The 24,143-nt window shown below is 35.5% G+C and overlaps 2 protein-coding genes and 1 pseudogene across 2 annotated transcripts; 1 reads left to right on the top strand and 2 right to left on the bottom strand.

Annotated features, from left to right (window-relative positions):
• Positions 1-1,245: 1,245 nt before the first annotated feature.
• Positions 1,246-2,085, bottom strand: LOC107471121 (uncharacterized). Its single transcript, XM_016090562.1, has one exon. It carries the CDS (start codon positions 2,083-2,085, stop codon positions 1,246-1,248), a length of 840 nt encoding a protein of 279 aa, XP_015946048.1.
• Positions 2,086-6,377: 4,292 nt separating this feature from the next.
• On the top strand, positions 6,378-12,722 carry LOC107471184 (probable ubiquitin conjugation factor E4). Its single transcript, XM_016090623.3, has 16 exons — positions 6,378-7,496; positions 8,002-8,206; positions 8,282-8,433; positions 8,519-8,801; positions 8,956-9,108; positions 9,715-9,918; positions 10,016-10,128; positions 10,257-10,371; positions 10,652-10,741; positions 10,847-11,050; positions 11,165-11,260; positions 11,386-11,508; positions 11,619-11,711; positions 11,815-11,979; positions 12,070-12,159; positions 12,249-12,722. The coding sequence occupies exons 1-16, from the start codon at positions 6,646-6,648 to the stop codon at positions 12,426-12,428; spliced, it is 3,117 nt and encodes a 1,038-aa protein (XP_015946109.1). The 5' UTR covers positions 6,378-6,645; the 3' UTR covers positions 12,429-12,722.
• A 2,376-nt stretch (positions 12,723-15,098) lies between these two features.
• LOC107471236 (probable mitochondrial saccharopine dehydrogenase-like oxidoreductase At5g39410) lies at positions 15,099-17,294 on the bottom strand (annotated as a pseudogene).
• Between the last annotated feature and the right edge of the window lie 6,849 nt (positions 17,295-24,143).

The following is a 24,143-nucleotide window of genomic DNA, read 5'->3' as shown; positions in this document are numbered from 1 at the left end:
TTGAATTTAACTCATTTTGATAGTTCTCCAATAACTAACCGCCCAAATAAAAATAAAATTCTAAGTTGAGAATCACTCAATTAAAAAAAATAGTAATGAAGAGGAATCAAAATCAGAATTAAAATTAAAAATTAGGTCAATTCAAGCGAAGGAACCCAAAAAGATTAGAGTTAAGAAAAAGCTCAATTGGATAAAAGATTTTGTTGTAGATAAAAGAGTAATTATGTATGAGAAACATGAGATTACATCTGACGTGAAGAGTTTGTTACGGAAATAAGAGAATACAGAGTAAGAAAATCATTTTTATAGTAGAGAAGAATTTGAGAAGAGTTTTTTTAAGAGTTTTTATGACTCGAATAGAGGATTTTACATTGTTTATAATAAAATTTCATTTTTTTTTCAATTTTGTGAATACTATCATTTGGTGCTTTCATTGAGAGAATAGCAAGTCCCAGTAAACTCAATCATCATGCTGAACTCACAACTCTACAAAGAAGTCATGTGGAGATTGCTCACCAGTTTTCAATCACCAATGAGAGGATAAATAACTTGGAGGATTCATTACGTAAGAGGCATGCTCAAGGAAGCACTCAAAAAGAAGCAAGTGGAAGCCGAATCGGATGGAGAAGATACTCTCCACACCTTCTTCCACCATGCTGCAAGCTTTAATTACCAGTTTGGTCGAGGTATTAATGCTGATTGCTGAACTCCCTATTTTTGACGGTGAAAATGTTGAGGAATGGATCTTTAAAGTGCATGAATATTTTGAATGATTGTCGGTACCCATTGACACGAGAGTGCATATGATTTCGTTTCATTTAACTGGACTTGCATATTTTTGGTATCATTGGGGAGTCAACAACAAAATCAGTTATACTTGGGAGTCTTTTCTAAATATTTTATTGGTGTATTTTGGACACAATCATTTTTATCACCCTAAAACGACTCTTAAAAAGCTGAAGCAAGTGACTATGGTAGCCGAATACCAAAGTCAATTTGAGGAACTCACTAATTAAGTAACAGGATTAAGTGAGGATTGGGTGATTTCTTTATTTGTTGTTAGATTACAGGATTATTTGAAATGTGAATTGCTATTAGCTAAACCTTCTTATGTTACTTTTTTTGAAATAAAAGAGCTCAACACAATAGAGTGGAGCAGAATTAAAAACAATAGGACGAACAACACCTAGAAATTAACACAAAAAGAAGTTCCCCATGTCATCTCCAACATAGCCATCAACAACACTAAGAGAGCACATCTTCCCACTCTTTATAGCTAATCACAGACATATTGATGATTTCTTCTACACCTTTGCTATCATTCTGAAATATCCTCCTATTCCTTTCCATCCAAATATTCCAGATGATCGTGCAGAAGCACCTCAACCATCGCTTTCGATCCTCCTTCCTACGCGGCTCTTCTGTCCAACTTAGAAAGTGGTCCTTCATCAATCCCGGAAGAGACCATAGCCGGCCAAACACAGATATCCAAGCATTCCACACCTGCCAAGCAAAATCACAGCCAAGAAACAAGTGATGGACCTGCTCAATGTCCCTGTTGCATAACACACACCTCATATCAACCTGATTGAGTATCCCGAACCGACTCAACCTTTCCTTAGTATTCACCCTGCCTATTAAAACAAACCAAGTAAACAACTCTACTTTTGGAGGAACTAGACCTTTCCAAATGGAGTGAGTGAAGCTGTAACTGGTTGTATCCTTTGCAAGCATTCCTTCTTGTAGCACCTGCACAAAGGAGTTAGTCGAAAAAATACCAAGTCTATCATATTTCCACACCACTATATCCTCCCTATTATTTACTAGCCTCACAGCTCTCAAAGTCTCATGCAACTGACCCAGAATATCCAACTCCCACTGAAAAAACTCTCGCCTCCATAGGAAGTTCCAAACCCACTCAAGCCCATCCCAAAACCCACAATCCCCAATAAGCAAACCACACTGGTTTGAAATAGAGAAGAGCCGATGGAATCGATCTTTCAAGAAACCACAATGTAGCCATACATCCTCCCAAAATTGGGTCTGCCGACCGTCACCAATCTCCATGGACAGACCTGTAATCATCTTATCCTTTAATTGTTGATCGGTTATCTGCAACTAGCATATATCCTTCCAAGGGCCTCCTCTGGTAGGTAACACTTGAGTGGCCAATAACTCATCCGGCTTCAGTTTATTACAAGAATAGACTACCTTTTTCACAATGGGCATTCTTCCTTTGCAAACCGCCACCACCACTTAGACAAAAGTGCAGTGTTTCGAACCATATCATCTCTAACTCCCAAACCACCTAACTTCTTTGGAGCCTGCACCAACTCCCATCTTACCAATGCCATACCATTCCTCCCGTCCTCCTTGCTCTATAAAAACCTTCTCTGCAAGGAAATCTATAAAAACCCGTACCCTGTACACACTCTTATCCTAATCAATGGTCATCCTATTTGTTGTGGGCAGAGCTGTAATATAACAATTCTTATCACTCTTATCTCACTATGTCACCCTATGAAGCACTTTACAGCTTTCCAATGCACACCTTGCCTAGGTGCATACCAAGTTCTACCATAGTACTCGTAGTGGATGATCTTTTTAGGGTCAAGGATGCTCTTGACAGAGAGCTTTGTCACTCTCTCCAGGGAGCCCAAGAGAAGCCGCGAGAAACAATTCGAGGTGGGAGATTGGGTTTGGCTTAAGGTGAAGCCTTATAGGAAACAGTCTCTCACCCATCAGACATATAACAAATTGCAAAAGCACTTCTATGAACCCTATCAAGTTATTCAAAAAATTGGAAGGATGGCTTACCGTTTAAAATTACTGCCTTCTTGTGCCTTGCATCTTGTCTTCCATGTCTCAGTTTTAAAGAAGTTCTAGGAAACACTACCATAGAACCGCCAGTTGTGCCTAATCTACCATCCTTGCTGCAATCTCGTCCCATCGCGATTCTTAAAATATAGAATTATAGTTTCTTAAAAATATATTTTAAAAATATAGAATTATAACTTCTTAAAAATATATTTTTTACTTTTTTAATACTTTTAACTTCAAAAAATTGTCAAAACACACTAAAATTTTATTGTAAAAAATTATAGTTTAATCCCATTTAATCATATATTAGAAGCCATTTTGGTGAAATTTCATTCATAAACTATTCTTTAAATTAAGAATGTGTAAATCCAAACAAATCCAAATAAAAACACTTCTCTAATCTAATTTAAGTTTAAAATTGATTAAAATCACATTAATTTAAAATATATTAAAATTTTTTTTTGACAAACTATTGAATTTCGAATTCACTTCTTAAAATAAAATCAATACAATCGTACTCAAAAATTGGCATATAATATTATTATTTTATTATTAAATTTAAATTTTATATATAATATATTTAATTTGTTACATTTTTTATATCATTTATATATTATTATTAGATTAATAGTTAAATTAGTTCGTAAAAAATGAATTATTTGTCAAATTTGTCCACAAATAAATTTTTGAATCAAATTATTTCCATAAAAATTTAAAACTAATCGTGTTTGTCCTTCTGTAATAAAATTATAATTTTTGTTAAATTTTAAAATTATTCTTGATCGAGATCCCAACCTCCCTCTTGGATTAGATTTGATAGGATAAATTAGGGTACAACAATAACAAGGGTGACTTAATTAGATCCATGTGCAGCAAACTAAGAACATGGATTCTTCTTCTTCAACTTCTTTAAAGTTGTCTTTTCCAATTCTGATTGGAGCTTTTGAGAGAACTCATCAACGATCTCAAACTTACTCGTTAGTCTTCCACTACCATCATACTTTTGTCAAATCCGAATTTTCTTTTGTAAAATCTCTATTTGGTGTCCTCTTTTTTAAATTATCACACAATGCAATCCATTCTCTTCTTATCTACTTCTCTCCTCCACTCTCCACCCGTTGCATCATCCTCTTATTCTCCATCAGAGCCTCCTAATCCCTTTCCTCCATCATAACCTAACCCAAGTCTCAAAGGTTGTACTTTATGGCGTAGACCTATTGGAGGATGACATGAACAACTTTCAAATTGGCCTCTATTTTGTTTGATACAAAGATAACACATGCAACATGCACCTTTTGGAACTTTCTGAAGCCATTATAAAAGGTGTAAGAAAACCAGCATAATTCCCTCTAAGTTTGATACCACTGGTGTCAACGACGTCATTTCTATGGGCATGAAGGGCATGTGTTACAACTGTCCTCTATATCACAACTATCACCATTAACAATATCTCTATCCTTATTTTCCATCACCAAACCAATAATCTCTAGACCAACTTCAGATCTATATCTAAACCTATCTCTATTACTACAACAGCATCGCCTCCATCATCACAGACAGAATTTGCCTTTAATAATCACACAAAACGATGTTATCTTGTGTCAATTCAACCCTTATGAATCTTATGAATCGTTTTAGGGGTGATGATATGCTATTTATTAATATTTTACGTGGTCAATTATAAACGAAAAATATAAATCTATTTACGAAATTATGCAATTAATTTTTAATTTTTAGAGATTATTTAATTAAAAAAATATTTTGATAACGAATTTGACAAACAATTTATATTTCGAAGACTAATTTAATTATTAACGTATTTGGATAAGATTTTATTGAATTTAAAAATAAAATTAAACTAAGTTAAATCAAATCACAACAAATTATATATTTTAAATCGAGTTGATTTTTTCTTAAATGATATTAAAACAAATTTGATAACTAATGAAAAAAAAAGAAAACAAGTTTGATAATTTGGCATCGGACTATTTCCTAATCTTATTTTTATTTACTTTCGAATAAAATATTTATACAATCATAAAATAAATATTAACATTAAAAAGTTCAAAAGATAACTTGCAATAATGTTGAAAACATATTCAGTTTGGTCTCTGAAATTATATTCTAACTTCAATTTAATTTTTAAAATTTTAATTGATTTAATTTAGTTCTTAAACTTTTTAATTGATTTTGTGACAGAAACTATCGCAAGAATTAACGTGATTAAAATTTAAAAACTAAATTGAAACAATTGAAATTTTAAGAAACAAATTAAGAGAAAGTATAAAGAATCAATTAAATATTTGTACAATATGTACAATGGGAGTTTAAAGATGTTCGATTCAGTAGGATATCAGATGTTTATTATCCTTGGAATCCGGATGATTATTCTGAATAGTATGGATGTATTGTGTTTGAAAAATTAGTAGTATTTTATCTTGGATATTTATTTTTTAACTCATATTGAGCCAAATAAATAAGAATTCTGCTACACATACAAGCCTTTTTGGCTTAGAAGTCTTACAAGTTGGCACAAGCTCAACAAAACACACGACGCATTACACTCCCATATTCAAGAGTAAATACACCCATGTTATTTAACCACTTTCTATTTCCAAAGCGCGCTACTCACTATGCATTATGAACGACTCTTCTTCTTCTTCCATGAAAATGAGTTTCTTGCCAAATTTGTTCTATCTCCTTCGTGTGTTACTCTCTTCGCCTTTTCATTCGTTGTTTTACCCGCGTTTATCACTGGTATTATTGCTTCGTTTTTTTTTTATTTTCATGGTTTCTGAAATCAAGCTTTGAAATCGTTTTAAAGATAATGGAACTTCAGAAATACACCCAAAGGATTACAAAAATACACCAAAACGATTACAGAAATTCACCCAAACGGTTATAGAAATACACCTAAAGGATTATAGAAATACACCCAAAAGATTTAAGAAATACACTCAAAATTCATTGAAGTATACCTTATGTATAATTCAGAACTCTTCATCTTTCTCCTCCTCATCTTCTGCTGCTTCATTTTCTTATTTCATATTCTCATATTTTTTTTAGAGGAAAAAATCAAACAAACAAGGAAAGAATACATAATGTTGCAAAATCAAAAGAAAAACAACGAGAAATACGACGATGAAGATGAAACACTTCAAAAACGATTTCAGAGCTTGATGTCAAAAAATAATGGAAATCGAGAATAACGAAGAAAGAGAATAGAGAGAAAAACACGTAAATGAAGAAGGAGAAAGAGAAGTTAAGAAATTCGAAAAAAGAAACAGAATTTTTTCAAAAATTAAAAATCTGTTAAAGGCGCGTTTGAGCGTAATATCAATTAGAAGACTTGTAAGATTTATATAACAAAATCATTTATACGTAGAGATTAATTCAATAAATAATCCATTATATACATTGTACAAATATTGTATTGATTCCTAAGAGGATTCATAAATTAAAACTCGAATGTTCAGAGACTAAACTGAATTTTTTTCTCGATAATGTTTTATTAACATTTAAGAAGTGTTTTTAAGCTTAAGCTCAAAACAATCCCAATTTGATTGAACTCAGCAACAGCATTCCCCGGACACGAAGGTTCCTTTCTCCAAAACCATGCTAAGTTGCTAACCTCTTCCCTTCTCACTTTCACTTAATCTCATTCACTTCCCTCATTCTGAATAATCTCTCTCTCTCTCTCTCTCTCTCTCTCTCTCTCTCTCTTATTTTTCGTTTGTTTCTCGAGAAAATAAAAACCCTCTCCCATCTCTTTTTTCCAATTTTATCGAAGAAAACTCTTGAACTCAAACTCAAATTCGATCGACCATGGCTGCCGCAAAACCTCAGAGGACTCCACAGGAAGTGGAGGACATAATCATCCGCAAAATCTTTCTCGTGTCGATCACCGATTCCGCCGCGACTAACGCCGATTCCAGAAACGTCTATTTGGAGCTCACAGCGGCGGAGATTCTTAGCGAAGGCAAGGACCTCCGCCTCTCGCGCGATTTGATGGAGCGAGTCCTCATTGATCGACTATCCGGCGACTTTCCCGGCGTCGGAGAATCCCCGTTCCAGTACCTCACCGGTTGCTACCACCGCGCGCATGAGGAGGCAAAGAAAATCGCCAACATGAAGGACAAAACCCTCAGGTCGGAGATGGAGGCGGTGGTGAAACAGGCCAAGAAACTGTGCGTCTCATACTGCAGGATTCACCTCGGCAATCCGGAGCTGTTTCAGAACCGGAATCAAAGTTCCGGTTCGGGAACCGCGTCGCCTCTGCTGCCGCTGATATTCGCGGAGGTTGGCGGTGGCATCGACGCGTTCGGAGGTAGCAGTGGTGGCGGAGGGCCAAAGAGTCCACCGGGGTTTCTTGAGGAGTTCTTTAGGGACTCGGATTTTGACAGCCTGGACCCAATCTTGAAAGGACTGTATGAGGAGCTGAGAGGAAGTGTGATGAAGGTTTCTGCTCTTGGGAACTTTCAGGACTCTTTGAGGGCTTTGTTGTTCTTGGTGAGATTCCCTGTTGGTGCAAAGTCACTTGTGAGCCATGAGTGGTGGATTCCCAAAGGGGTTTATATGAATGGCCGTGCCATTGAGATGACCAGCATTTTGGGTCCCTTCTTTCACATTAGTGCTCTTCCTGATCAAACCTTTTTCAGGAGCCAGCCTGACGTTGGGTGAGACTTGATTCTTGTTTGTGTGTTTTTCGTATCTTTCTAAGTTCAGTAGGGAACAAAAACAAACGCAGCCTAGGGGATTATGTTGTAGGCTTGCTTTTCTCATAGTTAGAAAACAATGGAGAGTAGCACTAACTAGTTTTGACAGTTCAACTATTTGGAGAAGACAACTGATAGAATGTTTACTAAGTAATAAGTAACCTTTTAGTAGTGCTTGGTGGATTAGATTTATGAACATGTATATCCCCGTTGAGAAAAGACCAAGATGTTCAGTAAACACAATGCCAAAGTGTTACGCAGCCCCCTACTCACTTGTCGCTTCCAATCTGTTAGGTGTTGATCTTTATTTTCAGTCATACTCTAGGTTTCACTATATTATCTTTCATTTTGAAGTCTATCTATTTATTCCAAGTACCATAGTTTGGATCTCTTTCAGTTTTCAGGTGGGGTATTGAATTGAGTTCGTATATTTTAACAATTTCTTTTAACCTCCTTTAAAATCCAGACAACAGTGCTTTTCTGATGCATCAACTCGACGACCAGCAGATTTATTATCTTCATTCTCGACTATCAAAACTGTCATGAATAATTTGTATGATGGCCTCTATGAAGTTCTCTTCATTCTCCTTAAGAGTAAAGATACTCGTGATAGTGTACTTGAGTATCTTGCCGAGGTGATCAATATAAATGCATCCAGGGCTCATATACAGGTAAATTTCTTCCTTAATTTATGTTTTTATGTATTGTGAGAATACTTATGCCTTTTTTATTCCTTTGAAAAACAGGTTGACCCTATAACTTGTGCAAGTTCAGGCATGTTTGTAAATCTCAGTGCTGTCATGCTTCATCTTTGTGAGCCATTTTTAGATGCAAATTTAACCAAAAGGAATAAAATTGATCCAAAATATGTACACTACTCCAACCGTTTGAAGCTAAGGTGAGGCTCATATATAGTAAATGCTAAGTTCCTTGTGGAAGTTTCATGTCACCCTCTTTAAATAACTTGGTATAATCCTATTTAGTGGGTTGACTGCTCTACATGCATCATCGGAAGAAGTTACTGAATGGCTTAATAGCAATAAACGGGCTAATGGAAACAATCAAAATAATGATGGCCAGAAACGCTTGGAGCAATCTCAAGAAGCAAGTAGTTCTGGTAGTAATGCTGGTGAGCTTTCAAATGAAATTTCTGGACATGGTGAAAAGACGGAATATCATTTCATTTGTGAATGCTTCTTTATGACTGCAAGAGTGCTCAACTTGGGCCTTTTAAAAGCATTTTCTGATTTCAAACACTTAGTTCAGGTAACACATGTTGGGGAATTACTATTGTTTTATGGACTCTTTTAACTTTAAATATTAAATATTCCCCTATTTCTTATTTGCTTTGAACTGTAAACCTTTGAATGATTACATCCAAGTTTGTAAAATCTGAAGTCAGGAGTCATATTCTTTCCAGGATATTTCTAGATGTGAAGATGCTCTTTCAACACTAAAAGCTATGCAAGAGCAATCTCCCACCCCCCAATTGCAATTGGATATAACTAGACTTGAGAAAGAATTGGAATCGTACTCACAGGAAAAGCTTTGTTATGAAGCTCAAATATTGCGGGTAAATCTTATTTTTTTCTCCATTTGTTACATGTTTCTTATCTTTGTAAATAGAATTACAAGTAATATATACCAAAATGAAATAAGTTGCTCCTCTGCTTCCTGGTTCCTGCCTCTCTCTTCTTCTTCTTCCTAGGTGTTTCAGTTATTTCATAATGTTGAATAGCTTTCTAGTTCTAGATGTAATACTTGATAATGGATCCAAGAACTTTAGGGAATTTTTTTTGAATTGCTTTAATATAAATTACATTGTATGCGGACTAATTATATACATCCACTTATGAATTATGATTGCATTAATGATTTAAATTGGATAATTATTATTACGCTATGACCTGATCTATTCCTTGGTGCAATCAGTGTATTTTACAAACTTTTCTATCACTACTCCCATGTGTGTCAAAATCATGGATGATTGATAACTTGATCCAACATAGGGATTTATTATTGGTTCTGACAATAGCATGGAAAATGGAAGAAAATATGTATTATTGCTAATGAGTACGAAACCCTTGCTTAACGACTCATTATATTATTTTCTTACAAGTTGTTAAAGTCCTTTTAGCTTAAAAGATTCAATATATTCATCTCAATTTTATTTCCTCAGGATAACACGCTTATTCAGAATGCACTATCCTTCTACCGTTTGATGATTGTTTGGTTGGTTAGCTTGGTTGGTGGATTTAAGATGCCTCTACAATCGACTTGCCCAATGGAATTTGCAACTATGCCTGAGCATTTTGTAGAAGATGCCATGGAACTTCTAATATTTGCTTCCCGGATTCCCAAGGCCTTGGATGGAGTTGTGCTGGTATACTCCATCTCCAAGTGCTTTTTCTGAGATTAATCATTTGTCTCCCAACTACTTTTACTTATGCATGATAATGTATCTTTTCTGGATTCTGCAGGATGAGTTTATGAACTTCATAATTATGTTTATGGCTAGCCCTGAGTTCATCAAAAACCCATATTTAAGAGCAAAGATGGTCGAAGTCTTGAACTGTTGGATGCCCCGTAGGAGGTAATTTGGTGTCTGTGTTGTGTAGAGTTAGAAATCTAGGTTGTTACTAATATTTTCATATTGCTAAGTATTTGCTTGACTTCATAAAGCTAATAATAGGCAATGTGTTCCCTATTCCCTTTTCACAGCGGTTCATCTGCCACAGCTACTTTATTTGAAGGCCACCAACTGTCTCTGGAGTATCTTGTGAGGAATCTTCTAAAACTCTATGTTGACATTGAGTTCACCGGGTCTCACACGCAGGTCAGTCTGCATTTTGATTCAAGGCTATCTTGTTAGGTTGATATTTGAATAGCTAACTGTTTGCAAATGTAATCCTAAATATGGTATTGGCAGTATCAGGGGGGAACCTTATGAATTTAATTTCAAACTGTTTCCTATACAAAACACTTGTTGATATAATGATATACATAAATTATATAACACTCCAAGCGCCACCATAAATTGAAACAATTGATTTTTCCGTGCTGTTAAGTACAAGAATGCCTGGCCAAGTTTCTCACTTGTCCCTTGTTCACTGCAGTTCTATGACAAATTTAATATCCGCCATAATATAGCCGAACTCCTTGAATACCTATGGCAGGTCCCTAGTCATCGTAATGCTTGGAGACAGGTAGTTGATGAGACACATTTTGAGGGATTCTTTTCATCAATTCTTAATCTCAATTCATACACCAATGTTTCTCATTTTTCCCCCCTGAATTTAATCTTCTTTCAGATTGCTAAGGAAGAGGAAAAGGGTGTTTATCTGAATTTCTTAAACTTCCTGATTAATGATAGTATTTATCTTCTTGATGAAAGTCTGAACAAAATTCTTGAGCTAAAAGAGTTGGAGGCTGAAATGTCAAATACAGCTGAATGGGAACGACGGCCACTTCAAGAGAGGCAGGAGAGGACACGGTTATTCCATTCTCAAGAAAATGTCTGTCATACATTTCGGGCTAATTGATATCTTCCTTTTTCCTTTTTTTCAAAAATAATTTACAAATAAAAATGTACTACCTAATGGAACTTATAATATTGGAGAATGTTGTAGATTATTCGGATAGATATGAAGTTGGCAAATGAAGATGTGAGTATGCTTGCGTTTACATCAGAGCAGATTACTGCTCCATTCCTACTTCCAGAGATGGTATTCTCTCCTTTCGACCTTTTTCTGTTATTCATCTTTTTGTCTCCTGAAACAGTTTTAGTGGCTAGATAATATATTTGCTATTGTCAGCTTAATTCTCATTCCTCCTCTTTTATCTTTCAAAGGTTGAAAGAGTGGCTAGTATGCTCAATTACTTTCTGCTGCAACTAGTGGGTCCCCAAAGAAAATCTCTTAGTCTGAAAGATCCTGAGAAATATGAATTTCGTCCAAAGCATTTGCTTAAACAGGTTGGAGTTAACTCTTCTGAAAAAAGAAATTATCAAACACATTATGTTGTATCAAAATTGTGATTGTAATAGAAAAGTAAACGGCTAAACTTTAAATTATTCATTTGAAGATTGTGCACGTATATGTTCACCTGGCAAGAGGTGATTCAAATTCCATATTCCCAGCTGCCATCTCCAAGGATGGTCGATCATACAATGATCAGGTAAGTTTCATGAGACTTCTAATATCTAGCAGACTGTTCTTCAAAAATTATCTTTGTTCCACATTACCAAAAGCCGTGCAATCTGACTAAGAATTCACTGCAGTTGTTTAGTGCTGCAGCAGAGGTTCTTCATAGAATAGGTGAGGATGGGAGAATCATACAAGAATTCATTCAACTCGGTGCTAAGGCAAAAGTTGCAGCTTCTGAAGCCATGGATACTGAAGCTACCTTGGGAGAAATTCCAGATGAATTCCTTGATCCAATTCAAGTAACGTTTCTAAAACTTTGATTAACAAAGAATTACTATTTTAAGTGCTATGATAACTAGGGTTAAAGAAGCTTCATTATTATTTTGCAGTACACTTTAATGAAGGATCCTGTCATCTTACCTTCTTCAAGAATTGTAGTTGATCGACCTGTCATACAGAGGCACCTTCTTAGTGATAGCGTACGAAGCCTCTTGTTCTCATTATTGATGTTCTTATCAAATTACAGGTTCTCGGTTTATGCTTTTTATATTTGGTTTTTTGTGTGCAGTCGGACCCATTCAACCGATCCCATCTTACCGCCGACATGCTGATTCCTGACACTGAACTCAAAGCAAGAATAGAGGAGTTTGTCAAGTCCCAGGAAATGAAGAAACGTAGTGAAGGTATAAGCATACAGAGCACCAAGGACACGATTCAGACAACAAATGGGGAAATGTTGATCGACTAGGTAAATAAATATTCAACTTTCATAAATTTCCGATAGTGTAAGGTGGCCAGATTGATTAATATGATGTATCTTATTTCATACAAGTTTTAGGTGTATCCTATTTGTAGGAAATTGAATCTTTATCGTTTCAATGAGCTTCTTCGTATAATGGCAGCATAGAGCTTCAAACTACAAGTTGTAGTGTGTGTTTGGTATCTCAAACGTTTAGATAATATTTGGTTAGAGTGGATTGAGTTTTCTGTCTAACATGTTTTTTTAGTGGGTATAATATATTAATTACCTATTTTTCTCAAATTTTCCGCTAATACATAATAGCAAGAATTTTGTTAAGATAGTGCCAACAAGAAACATATATTCTTTGGAGTACAAAATAACTTTGAAAAAAAAAATCAAAATATTAATAATAAATTACTTAAGCATCATGTTTCAAATTCCATCTTTAGGGCCAGTGTATATACACTTATATAGTCAGTTTCATGATCAATTTTTTTACTCACCAATACATGACGACAATAAGATTAAGAATTAGTCATTGACAGTTATGGTTGATTGATACGTACGAATCAAATAACTAAAAATAGTTGTCTAATAATCAATGAAACTTTGCTCTAATAAAATTTTTAGAGTTGCACTTTGTTCACTTTTTTATTTTTGAAAAATATGTACGTATTATTTTTGTGTTTATCTTTCACTTTTAATATTAAAAATAATTGATAAAATATAAAATAATCATAAAGAGATTGTTTCACACTCAAAAAAAATAGTGTACACAAGAAATCATTGGTTCTTTTTTATTTTTCGGTCAGAATACCTTTGTAAATCTCCAATTCTCGATCTCTAACTCTAAGCATGTACAGAGAGGGAAAAAGAAAATGTGCCAATGTGAAAAACCAAAAACATTTCGAAGCGAGTTATGCCTTAATTACATCTCTACCACTACAAGTAATAAAGAAAAGAAGAAAACAAAGATTAAGAATTACAAGTGGCTGCTGCGATGGTTTGAGTTGATGTCAAGGTTCAATATCAACTTCGAAAAGTCCAATTTGATTCAAATCAATTGTGAAGAGCAGTGGGTATAAAGTATGTGTAGGCTGTGGGGTTGTAAGGAAGATATTCTCCCTGTTAAATATCTTGGAGTCCCCTTAGGAGCTAATTCGAGGTTGGTTAACACTTGGAAGCCTTTCATCGACAAGGTGGAAGAGAAACTAAACTTTTAGAAAGCCAAAGTGCTAAGCAAAGCGGGAAAGTTTGGTGCTCATTAAATTAGTCTTGAACAGCTTGTCAGTGTATTATTTGAGCTTATATAAGATACTGCAGGCAATTGCTAAAAAGTTGATTTCTTTACAGAGAAGATTTCTATGGAGTAAAGATGATGGGAGGAATGATATGGCATTGGTGAGATGGGAGTTGGTGCAGGCCCTAAGAAGTTAGGTGGGTTGGGAATTAGAGATGCTATGATTAGAAACACTGCACTGTTGTTTAAGTGGTGGTGGCGTTTTGCTAAGGAAGAGTACCCGTTGTGGACCCGTTGTGGAAGAAGGTGGTCTGTTCTTGCAATGATTTGAGGCCGGATGTGTTACTGTCCACTCAAGTGCTGCCTTTTAGAGGAGGCCCATGGAAGGATATTTGTCATCTACAAATTAAGGAGCAACATACAAGGAATAAGATGATTACAGGCCTGGCTATGGAGCTTGGTGATGGAGGACAGACTCGGTTTTAGGAGGATGTTTAGTTACATTGTGGATCCTTGAAAGATTGGTTTCCCAGGCTCTTCTCTGTTTCAAACTAATGTGGTTCGGCTATTGGGGATTATGGGTTTTGGGATGGGTTAGAGTGGGTTTGGAACTTCCAATGGAGGCAAGAACTTTTTCAGTGGGAGTTAGACCTTCTAAGTTAGTTATATGAGGTGTTGAGACCGGTCAGGCTAGTGAATAATGGAGAGGATAGAGTTGTGTGGAAATATGATAAACTTGATATTTTTTCAACTAACTCCTTTGTGCAGGTGCTACAAGAAGGAATGCTACCAGAAGATGTAACCAGCTACACTTTTACGAAGTCCATCTGGAAAGGTTTGGTTCCTCCAAGAGTGGAGCTGTTTGCTTGATTTGTCCTGGTAGGCAGGGTGAATACCAAGGAACGACTCAGTCAGTTCGGAATTATTAGCCAAGATGATAAGAGTTGTGTATTATACTCTAAGGATGTTGAACAGGTCCATCACTTGTTTCTTGGCTGTGATTTTACTTGGCAGGTGTGGAGTGTATGGTTATTTGTGTTTGGCCGGCTCTGGTCTTTTTCGGGATTGATGAAGGACCATTTCCTAAGTTGGATGGATGAGCCGCATAGGAAAGAGGATTGAAAGCAGCGTTTGAGATACTTCTGTGCGATCATTTGGCACATTTAGTTGGAAAGGAATAGGAGGATATTTCAGAATCAAAGCAGAGGCATAAAATACATCATCCACATGACCATGCTTAGCTGCGACGAGTGGAGAGGTGCCCGGTCCTAGTGTTGTTGATAGTTATGTCGGAGATGACATGCGAACTTTCTTTCTTTTGGTTTTTGGTACTTTCTTGGAGTTGCCTGTTTAGTTGTGTTGTTTGCACCTTAGTGTGTTGAGCTCTTTTGTTTAAAAAAAAAAAAAATCCAAGAGGAAGATATCAGAACAAAAAATTGGTAAAGCTCTTCAATTTTTCAACATATTAGAGGGGGAAATCACTTTAGGGGAAAAAAAAAGTTTTACAACAAAGAGAAGAAAATGTCACAAAGCTAAAGTCTGTGACTCTGCTGTTCCAACCAAATACACCAAATATTGTCATAGACTACAAATCACAAAGATTTAGCCTTCTTCATCTTTACATATCGACAAAAACTAGTTTTCAGACCAAGACAACAAAGCCTTATTCCACCTTATGGCGGCTACATAAATTAGAAAAACTAATTTTGAGCAAATGTTCTACAGTTCTAAGACACCCAGCAGTAGCCAAAAGAAAAATTCAAACAGCTCCACAAAGATTCAGTCAGTCTCACAAATAAGTGCAATAGTAGGATCGAAACAGAACTCACCCCAGATATAAACGTGAATAACTCAGTCTGCTACAATTCAGTTTTCTGATCCATCCAGTATTCTTTTCCAACCAAAAAGGATATTACTATTATGAATCAAGAAGAAAGTTTGCTTTTCGTGATAACATCAAATGACAATCCATTTTGTTGAAGTCTATCCCTAAGATCAGTTGCACCAAACACAATCCCTGGGGTGTAAACTCCTCCCTTTGGTAGGTTGTCTCGTTGGCTTAGAAGAACGAGTGCACACTGAATGAGAATTATTGGGGTGGTTACATAACCCATTTCAGGTCCCATTACTCTTGTTATGATTTCCATGTCAGGTTTTCTGTTTCTCTCTGTGGCAACATTCTTCTTGCTATATCCATGTCCAACAAACCACATCTTGAACGAGGCGCTTTCCACCTCCTCTTTGGACGGACCATTCTTACTGAACCCACCGAATGTAAATACAGAAGGATATTTCAAAAGAAGCCATCTTCCGAATGATGTTTTTCCTAAAAGGCCAATGAAAATTCCAATGGTAATATACACAAAAATGCTCAATAAATGTTTTGAGCCGAGTTTTACTTCGAAATGAGTAGGCTTCACAGATGACCAGAAGGCTTTCCTTTTCTCAACCATATCAGCACTCTCATTTCTCCCAGGGAGACCGTAAGGGTTTTCAGTTAGAGTTGAAAATGTTCGTCCGACGAGGGTTGAATCCGCTGATGGTAGCACTACTCCCCAGAGGCCAATTTTCTTCTGGTGTTCTATTAGTGCTCCTTTAGGAGGTGGTCCAGGAATCTGCAACCATGCAAAAGCAACAAGTTTATAACATCAACATTGAATCCAAAAAATATAAAGCTCAAGAAAGTAAGCACAACAAAAATACTGATAATCAGTTTAACTTAGTTTCAATTGAAGAGATTTGTCTGCCATTTAAGGAATGAGGACTATTCCATGATAATAGACGTGTTAATGGAAACATCAGAATTGCGTCTTAACAAACTTTGAACATATGAGATGTTAGATTCTCTTACCGCGGGCCTGGTTCTCGCGGGCCTGGACCGTCTCAAGTCCTCCAAATCCTTAACACTCTCCACCGCAAGAACAGCAGATTCGAAGGTTCCGAAGTTCCCAACGATTCTCCTCTCCGAATCCGCGGTAAGGTAACCAACCACCCTGTACGGCGAGCTCTCACCAACCCACTGTACCGAGTTGAACAGCACTCCCAACTCAGCCGGCACCGAGTCAAACCCGCACGCGCACACCACCAGTGACCCAGACTCCATGGCACTCTCGTGGTACCTCGCCTCCATCCGCTCCATGAACTCCGCCTCGCCGGTGATGTCCAGGTAGTCGCACGATGTCGGTGGGCGGGGAGTTGGGCCCGGAAGCCCATTGGAGGGCCCGGGAGAGGTTAGATGGGCTTCGGCCCGCTAAGGCTATGGAGCTGAGCGGGGAGGATGGGGCTTTGAGGAATTTGAGGGCTTGTTTGAGGACGTGCTTGCCTGTGAAGCCTGATGCTCCAAGGATTACGAGGTCGAAGAGTTGTGGAGTTGAAGACGAAGAAGCCATAGCTATTGCCCTATGCTGGAGCTTGTGGAAGGAGTATTAGTGGTATCCCAAGTTACGACGTCGTTTTATTGGCTTACATAAAACCCCTTAATGTTAATCCAACCTTTTCTCTCCCTTTCAAAACACATACAAAGTTACAAATCCTTCGTTGGAGCGACTCCCTTCAAAAAGGACTGATCTCCACCGTCGGCTTTGTTATTTGAGAGTGTGTGTTCAAAGAAAATTTTTTCTAAGGTAAGCAAAAAGGATTTGTCTAGTCATAGGAGATGCTTTGGTTTTTTATTAATCTTGTTAATTTATTTTTTTTAAGTAGTTAAATAGGATTATTTGTGGTTTATTATGTGGGTATGCATATCATTGTTCTGCACTTTGTGCTAGGGTTTGATGGAACTAAATTTTTTAGTGGCTAAAGTAAAAATATTTCTTTGATTATGGGTGGTTTGTTATAGTTGATTCTTGTTTCAATATTTTTAGAATTTGATTTTGATGTGTTAATGAAAATGTCGTTTAGAGTTGAATGCATTTAGGGTGCGTTTGTTTAGGACATTGAGACATGGACACAAAGACATAAAATCGTGTTTAGCAGAGAAAATATGAACAAAGACAATATGTCAAGAGACACTGAATTAGTGTATTTCGTGTCCATCCTGACAGAAAAGACACAAAGACACTAATAAATGACACAACTTATTTTTTATTTTTTCTTTCATTATTCTTATTAATTTTTATAATTATATTTTTATTATTATATTTTTTATCTCAAATTTTTTGAATGAAAAAATTAGATAAATTTATCGTCAAATCGAATACAAGAACACAAAATTTTGTGTCTCTGTCTATCAGTGTTTTGTCATGTCTTATTTTTAGTGTCTTGTCCTGTCTTGTTCTCAGAAACAAACATAACCTTACTGTTGAATAAAGAGGTTTATATTTTACTTGTTGATAATGTTAAAGATACTGAGTTTAATCATTTATTTTTTTATTTATAGATAAATGTTCCTCTCATTACTATCATATATTATTATGGAGGATCAATTACCATAAAGTAAGATGGAAATATGTTTTACAAAAATGGACAAATTTTTGAATGATCTGAAAGCGATGTAGATATACATATTTTCTCATATTCAAACTATCACAAGTATATTGGCTATTGCTTATGACAAACTGACTTAATGATAGTGGTTGGCTTCTAATAGATCTTTGAAGGGTGGCCTCCAAATTATTACACATGATAAACTGATTATGAAAATATATTTTCATGCTCAAAAGAACAAGCAAGTTGTTCATGTATATTATGAACATAGAGTCTATGAACTTGTTTTTAACAAAGAAGAAGAACCAATATCCAAAAAGTAAAGAGTAGATGGTCTTAGAGGATAACTTAATGACAAAGAAAAAATTTAGAATTGTCTATTTTTAACCCACACTTGAGTAGCTTCATCTTAAAATTAATCTCACAACAAAATCTAATAGTAAATTTAGTCCAACCCAAAAGGAGTCAAGAAGTTTGATCCACTAAAAAGAAATATTTATATAAAAAAAATGTAGTAGAAAAGAAGGGCGTTAGCAATAATTAAATTGGACTTCTAAAAAGTCTATAACAGAATCAAGTGGAACTTTATTGATATTGTGCTAAAAAAGATGGAGTTCGATAGAAGATGGAAGACATGGATTACATAGTGTATCAGGTCAGCATCTATCTCCATAATGGTTAACGAGTCATCTTCGAAACCGTTCAAGATGGAAAGGGGGCTACGGCAAGGCGATCCTTTATCACCGTTTCTGTTCGTTCTTGTTGTAGATGTGTTGAATAGAATGATTGGAGAGGCGGTTAGAAATAGGAGAATAGCTCCAGTTTTAGTCGGTAGGGATAATATATAGTTATCACACCTGCAATTTGCTGATGACACTATATTGTTCTGTCCACCAGATGAGGAAACAATGAGAAATTACAAGAGACTATTGCGGTGTTTTGAAGTGATGTCCGGATTGAGTATTAATTTTGAAAAGTCCAACTTGATACCGGTAATTGCAGTCAGGAGTGGGTGGATCGGATGTGCGGACTATCAGAGTGCCGGGTGGCAACTCTACCGGTGAAGTATCTGGGTATTAATCTTGGAGCAAACCCAAGACTGGTAAAAATATGGAAGCCGGTAATGCACAAGGTGGAGGAGAAACTTAGTTTGTGGAAAGCAAAGATTCTCAGTAAAGCAGGAAAGTTGGTTCTCATCAAGTCAGTTATCAATAGTCTACCTATTTTTTATCTCAGCTTGTATAAAATGCCAACTGCAGTGGCAAAAAAATTAATTTTACTACAGCGGAGGTTCTTTTGGGGGAAGGAGGATGGAAGACCTGGGTTGGCTCTTGTAAAGTGGGAGATGATACAGGCACCGAAGAAACTAGAAGGGCTAGGTGTGGGAGATGCGATGGTTTATAACACCGCCTTATTGTTCAAGTGGTGGTGGAGATTTTCTAAGAAAGATTGTCTAATGTGGAAGAAAATTGCGTGCTCCTGCAATAATCTGAACCCTAGTCAGTTACTGTCTACTCAAGCTTTACCAGCAAAAGGGGGCCCATGAAAAGATATATGTAACCTACAAATAAAAGAGCAAATTGTTAGACAGAAGATGATTGATGGACTTGCTATGGAAGTAGGTGATGATAGATCAACCAGATTTTGGAAGGATACATGGCTACAGTCGGAGAAGTTGAAAGACTCCTTTTCGAAGCTTTTCTTAGTTTCAAATAACAAATGATTCGTAATTGGAGACTGTGCGTTTTGGGATGGAATAGAGTGGGTGTAGAACTTCCAATGGAGGAGAGAACTCCGCCAATGGGAGATCGACAGCTTGAATCAAATGCTTGATATCTTGCACACTGTGAGATTGATAGCAAGTGTATAAGATAGAGTGGTGTGAAAGTTTGACAAAAAAAAAGGCGTTTATACTACTAACTCATTTGTGCAGGCTTTGCAGGAACAGACTCTGACAGATGACATCCTTAGCTACAAGTTCACCAATGGTATCTGGAAAGGACTGGTACCCCCTAAAGTTGAGTTGTTTAATTGGTTTGTACTAGTAGGTCGAGTTAATACAAATGATCGCTTGAGTAGATTTGGCATCATTGCTCAGAATGATAATGTTTGTATGATGTGCAACAAGGAAGTTGAAACTATCCAACACTTGTTTGTTACGTGTGAGTTTGCTTGGCAGGTATGGTGCGCATAGATCGCCCATTTGGGTCGGGTCTAGTGCATCCTGGGGTCCATAAGAGAACATTTTGAGAGTTGGAGGACGATGCCTATGAAAAAAGATGAGCGTAAAAGATGGTTCATTTTATAGCTCCAAAGAATGGTGTAAAATTAGTTGATGGCTATGTCGGAGATAACATAGGAATTACTTCGAATCTATTATTTGTTTGTATGCTCCAGCGAATGTATTGAGTTTGTTTTGACTTTCAAAAAAAATTGTAGTAACCTACGTTAAAAAGCTCTTAACAAGAACAATTGCTAATGACACTCTAAGAAGATTATTTCTCAATAGTAAAGAGACCCAAGTCATGACAGTGACAATATAACATTATCTAATTCAAATGAATCATTAGACCTTCATAACAGTTATGATAGTATAGAGAATTAACCACATAAATCTGAGTAAGACAATCAACTTAACTACAAAAAAAAAGAACAATGCCAATAACTGGATAACTAAACAAATTCAATTACTTGCAAATATTTTTTAAAAATGAGAATGCTTTTAATTTTAAGAAAAAATTTAACCAAAATGATATTTTACCTTAAAAAAAAGTATATGAAAGAAAAGCATAACTTAGTTTGATAAAATATAGTTTTTAGTATTTAAAATAAGGGCAATTTACTTAAATAAATAGAATGGCAGAATCCTTTACCTAAATGTGCAAAACTGATTGTTGTTACGTACATGTGCAAAAACGTACTCTATGTAATCCGTGGCAACCCACCACGGTTTACGAAACGTGCATAAACCGTGGCAGGTCATAACGGTTTAGGGGCAAAAAATATTGAGTATAAACCGTGGTAAGTCATCACGATTTACGAAGGATAGATGGCATGCATAAACCGTGGTAAGTCACCACGGTTTATGAGGAAAGTGGCTTACACATAAAACCCGGTAACCCACCGCGGTTTATGTGTGTGTAGCTATATAAGTAACTTACACATAATAAACGCCTCACATTTCGTCGATATATCCTGCCACGTGAGCGACGCCATTTAGTCGGTACAAGCGATCCTCACCCTCCATTGGCTATTCAAGCAACAACTGCAGCAAAGTGGAAGTGTTCCTCTTCGGTTGAAGGCCAAGCAACCGGTGAGAATTAAGTTTGGAAAGTTGAAGCTATTCAAGATCACCTTCAGGGTTAGGTGCTGGATTGTTGTGGATAATCTTAATGCTAATAACTCCATTAGAATCAAGAGCAGTAGCTGCAAGTTCAGGCTCAAGTTATAGATCATAATTCTTTGGTGCTTATTATAACTATTGTTCATTATAATTACTAATAGTACAATATATGCCATATATATTGCTATGTATTACTATATACTATTTTTTTTATATGGTCTCGGATTGAGATTATTATTTTATTTTTTTATTTTTACTTTACAGATGGAGATTTACATTTTAGGATTTTTCTTAGTTCTGTACTCTTGATTTTGTATTTTTCTGCCATTACTCATGCCCATATTATTTTTTTGTGATCATGCTATAGCTTATATTATATTGTTATATCCTTTATACTATTTTTGGTAACATGTTATCCTATATATATGTTTAATACCTTATTATTAATTTTTTTATTATTTTTAATGTAACATGATACAAAGTGTACTAACAAAATATTTACCTACAGGATTTTTGTGAAAAAATGTATATAGTAGTACTATCAAAAAATCTATATTAAATAATTACCTTGTTAACAAAAATTTAGACAATATTACTTATATAGCTACACACATCAACCGCGGTGGGTTACCAGGTTTTATGTGTAAGCCACTTTCTTCATAAACCGTGGTGACTTACCACGGTTTATGCATGCCATCCATCCTTCGTAAACCGTGGTGATTTACCACGGTTTACACTCAATATTTTTTGCACCTAAACCGTTGTGACCTGCCACGGTTTATGTACGTTTCGTAAACCGTGGTGGGTTGCCACGGATTACATAGAGTACGTTTTTGCACATGCACGTAACAACAATCAGTTTTGTACATTTAGGTAAAGGATTTTGTCATTCTATTTATTTAGGTAAATTGCCCTTAAAATAATTTATAAAAATTAACTTTTAAAATGTAATTTTTTAAAACTTACCGTATCTATATTTAATAGATCAAATTAAAAATAATTTTTAACAAATATAAATAATAATAATTGTGTTTGATAAATAATTTTTAAATTTAAAAATATTATAATAAGATAAATTATAAGGTACATATTTAAATCTGTATAGATTTTACAGATTGTTTTTAGTCACATTCTAAGCGACATGTGTACATAATACTGCAGAGATGACATAAGATAAAGAAGATCTCTTGTCAAATTGTTTAAGTGATTTAGATGGATAAAAATTAAAAAATTGGCTAGAGGAATGGGGTAGATGGGATTTCCTAAGGCGTGAGAATGATAAAGGAATATTTAAATTTTTTGAATTTTTTACAATATCTCCTAATTCAGTAGATTAAGTATTAATTTGTTGCGAATTTAATTGGATGAATATTAATAGGATAATTACCTTGAAGACTAATGGATCAATATAATTTAATTGACATTAATAATATTTTGTTATCCTTTTAAATTCGTCATTTATTAACATTGATAGTAATAGAAGTATATTCCATATTTATTGTGTAAGTTGATTTTATTCTAGAGTATATAATTTGTTCATTCTACATTTTTTTCTAAAATAGTTTTTAATATACCTCTCAAAGAGCACAAGACGGTTTTTTTAATGGAAATTTTTTTTATTCATCTCAATTTTATAAGTGTTTAATTTCTATTCACGTATAATATTTTTTTTTATAAATATTGTCTTTATTTTTTATATATTATTTTATATTTTAATATTTTTCCTTTTTATTACAATACTCGTTATCAACTGTTTCATTATTTTTTTTACGGAAAATCTCTGCATACAAGCCATTAGGGCTTGTATGCTTTACAAGTTTATTAAACAATAAATTTAAAATACGCGCTCCTCCACGTACGTTGATTACACGCGCTATATAATATCCCGCGTATATCTAACTTCCAAATTTAAAATATTTGTTTCCGTATTCGTTTTCGTTATTTTGAGATTTGGTTGTTCTTCTTCTCGCGCGTCTTCCCTCATTCTTCTCCATCGATCTTTTCCTCTTCTTTTCTCATTGGTATGTTCTTCGTTTACGTTATCTTTTTCTCTCTCTGCAACTCGAGCTTCGTTTTCTCTTTTGATTTGTTGTTTTCTGAAATCAAAGTTTGAACTCGTTTTGAAGATAATGGATCCTTCAAGCTCAGATTGTGTGCTGAATCCAGGCGATGTGGATTATGAATTTGAATCTAACGAAGTTCCTGAGGTTTAATTTTCAGTAATTTGTATAGCATTGTGTAGTTTAAAAATTGCTGAACATTGTTTAATTACCTGGAATTTATAGCAGACGCTCTGGTGTAGATCAATTCTTCTTTGGGTGTATTTTAGCTATAAGTGTGGGTGTATATACACTTTACTGGTTTTTTGTTATTTTTAATTGAGTTGTTGTTGTTCAGGTGTATTATATCAGAAATGATTGGGTATGTTTTTAGTTTTTGTCGAGAAGACCAATCCGATAGCCGGTTTAAACTGTCCTGCAAGAATTTATATACACACATTGAAGGATGTCGGTTCTTGGATCATTTCAAAGGTTGTGCTGGATCATTCACACCCCTGCTGTCCAAGCAAAGCAGAGATGCTCAAACAGCACAGGGAACTAAGCATGGCCATTCGTCGTACGATAGAGAATAACGACGAGGCCGGTATCAGACCAAGCAAAACCTACCAATCATTTGTTGCGGCTGCCGGGGGTCACCGCGAGTTAAATTTTAT

Source organism: Arachis duranensis, chromosome 10 (assembly GCF_000817695.3).
Source record: "Arachis duranensis cultivar V14167 chromosome 10, aradu.V14167.gnm2.J7QH, whole genome shotgun sequence".
In the NCBI taxonomy this organism is placed as follows: domain Eukaryota; kingdom Viridiplantae; phylum Streptophyta; class Magnoliopsida; order Fabales; family Fabaceae; genus Arachis; species Arachis duranensis.
The sequence above is the reverse complement of the archived record's forward strand: the minus strand, read 5'-3'. Positions and strand labels throughout refer to the sequence as shown.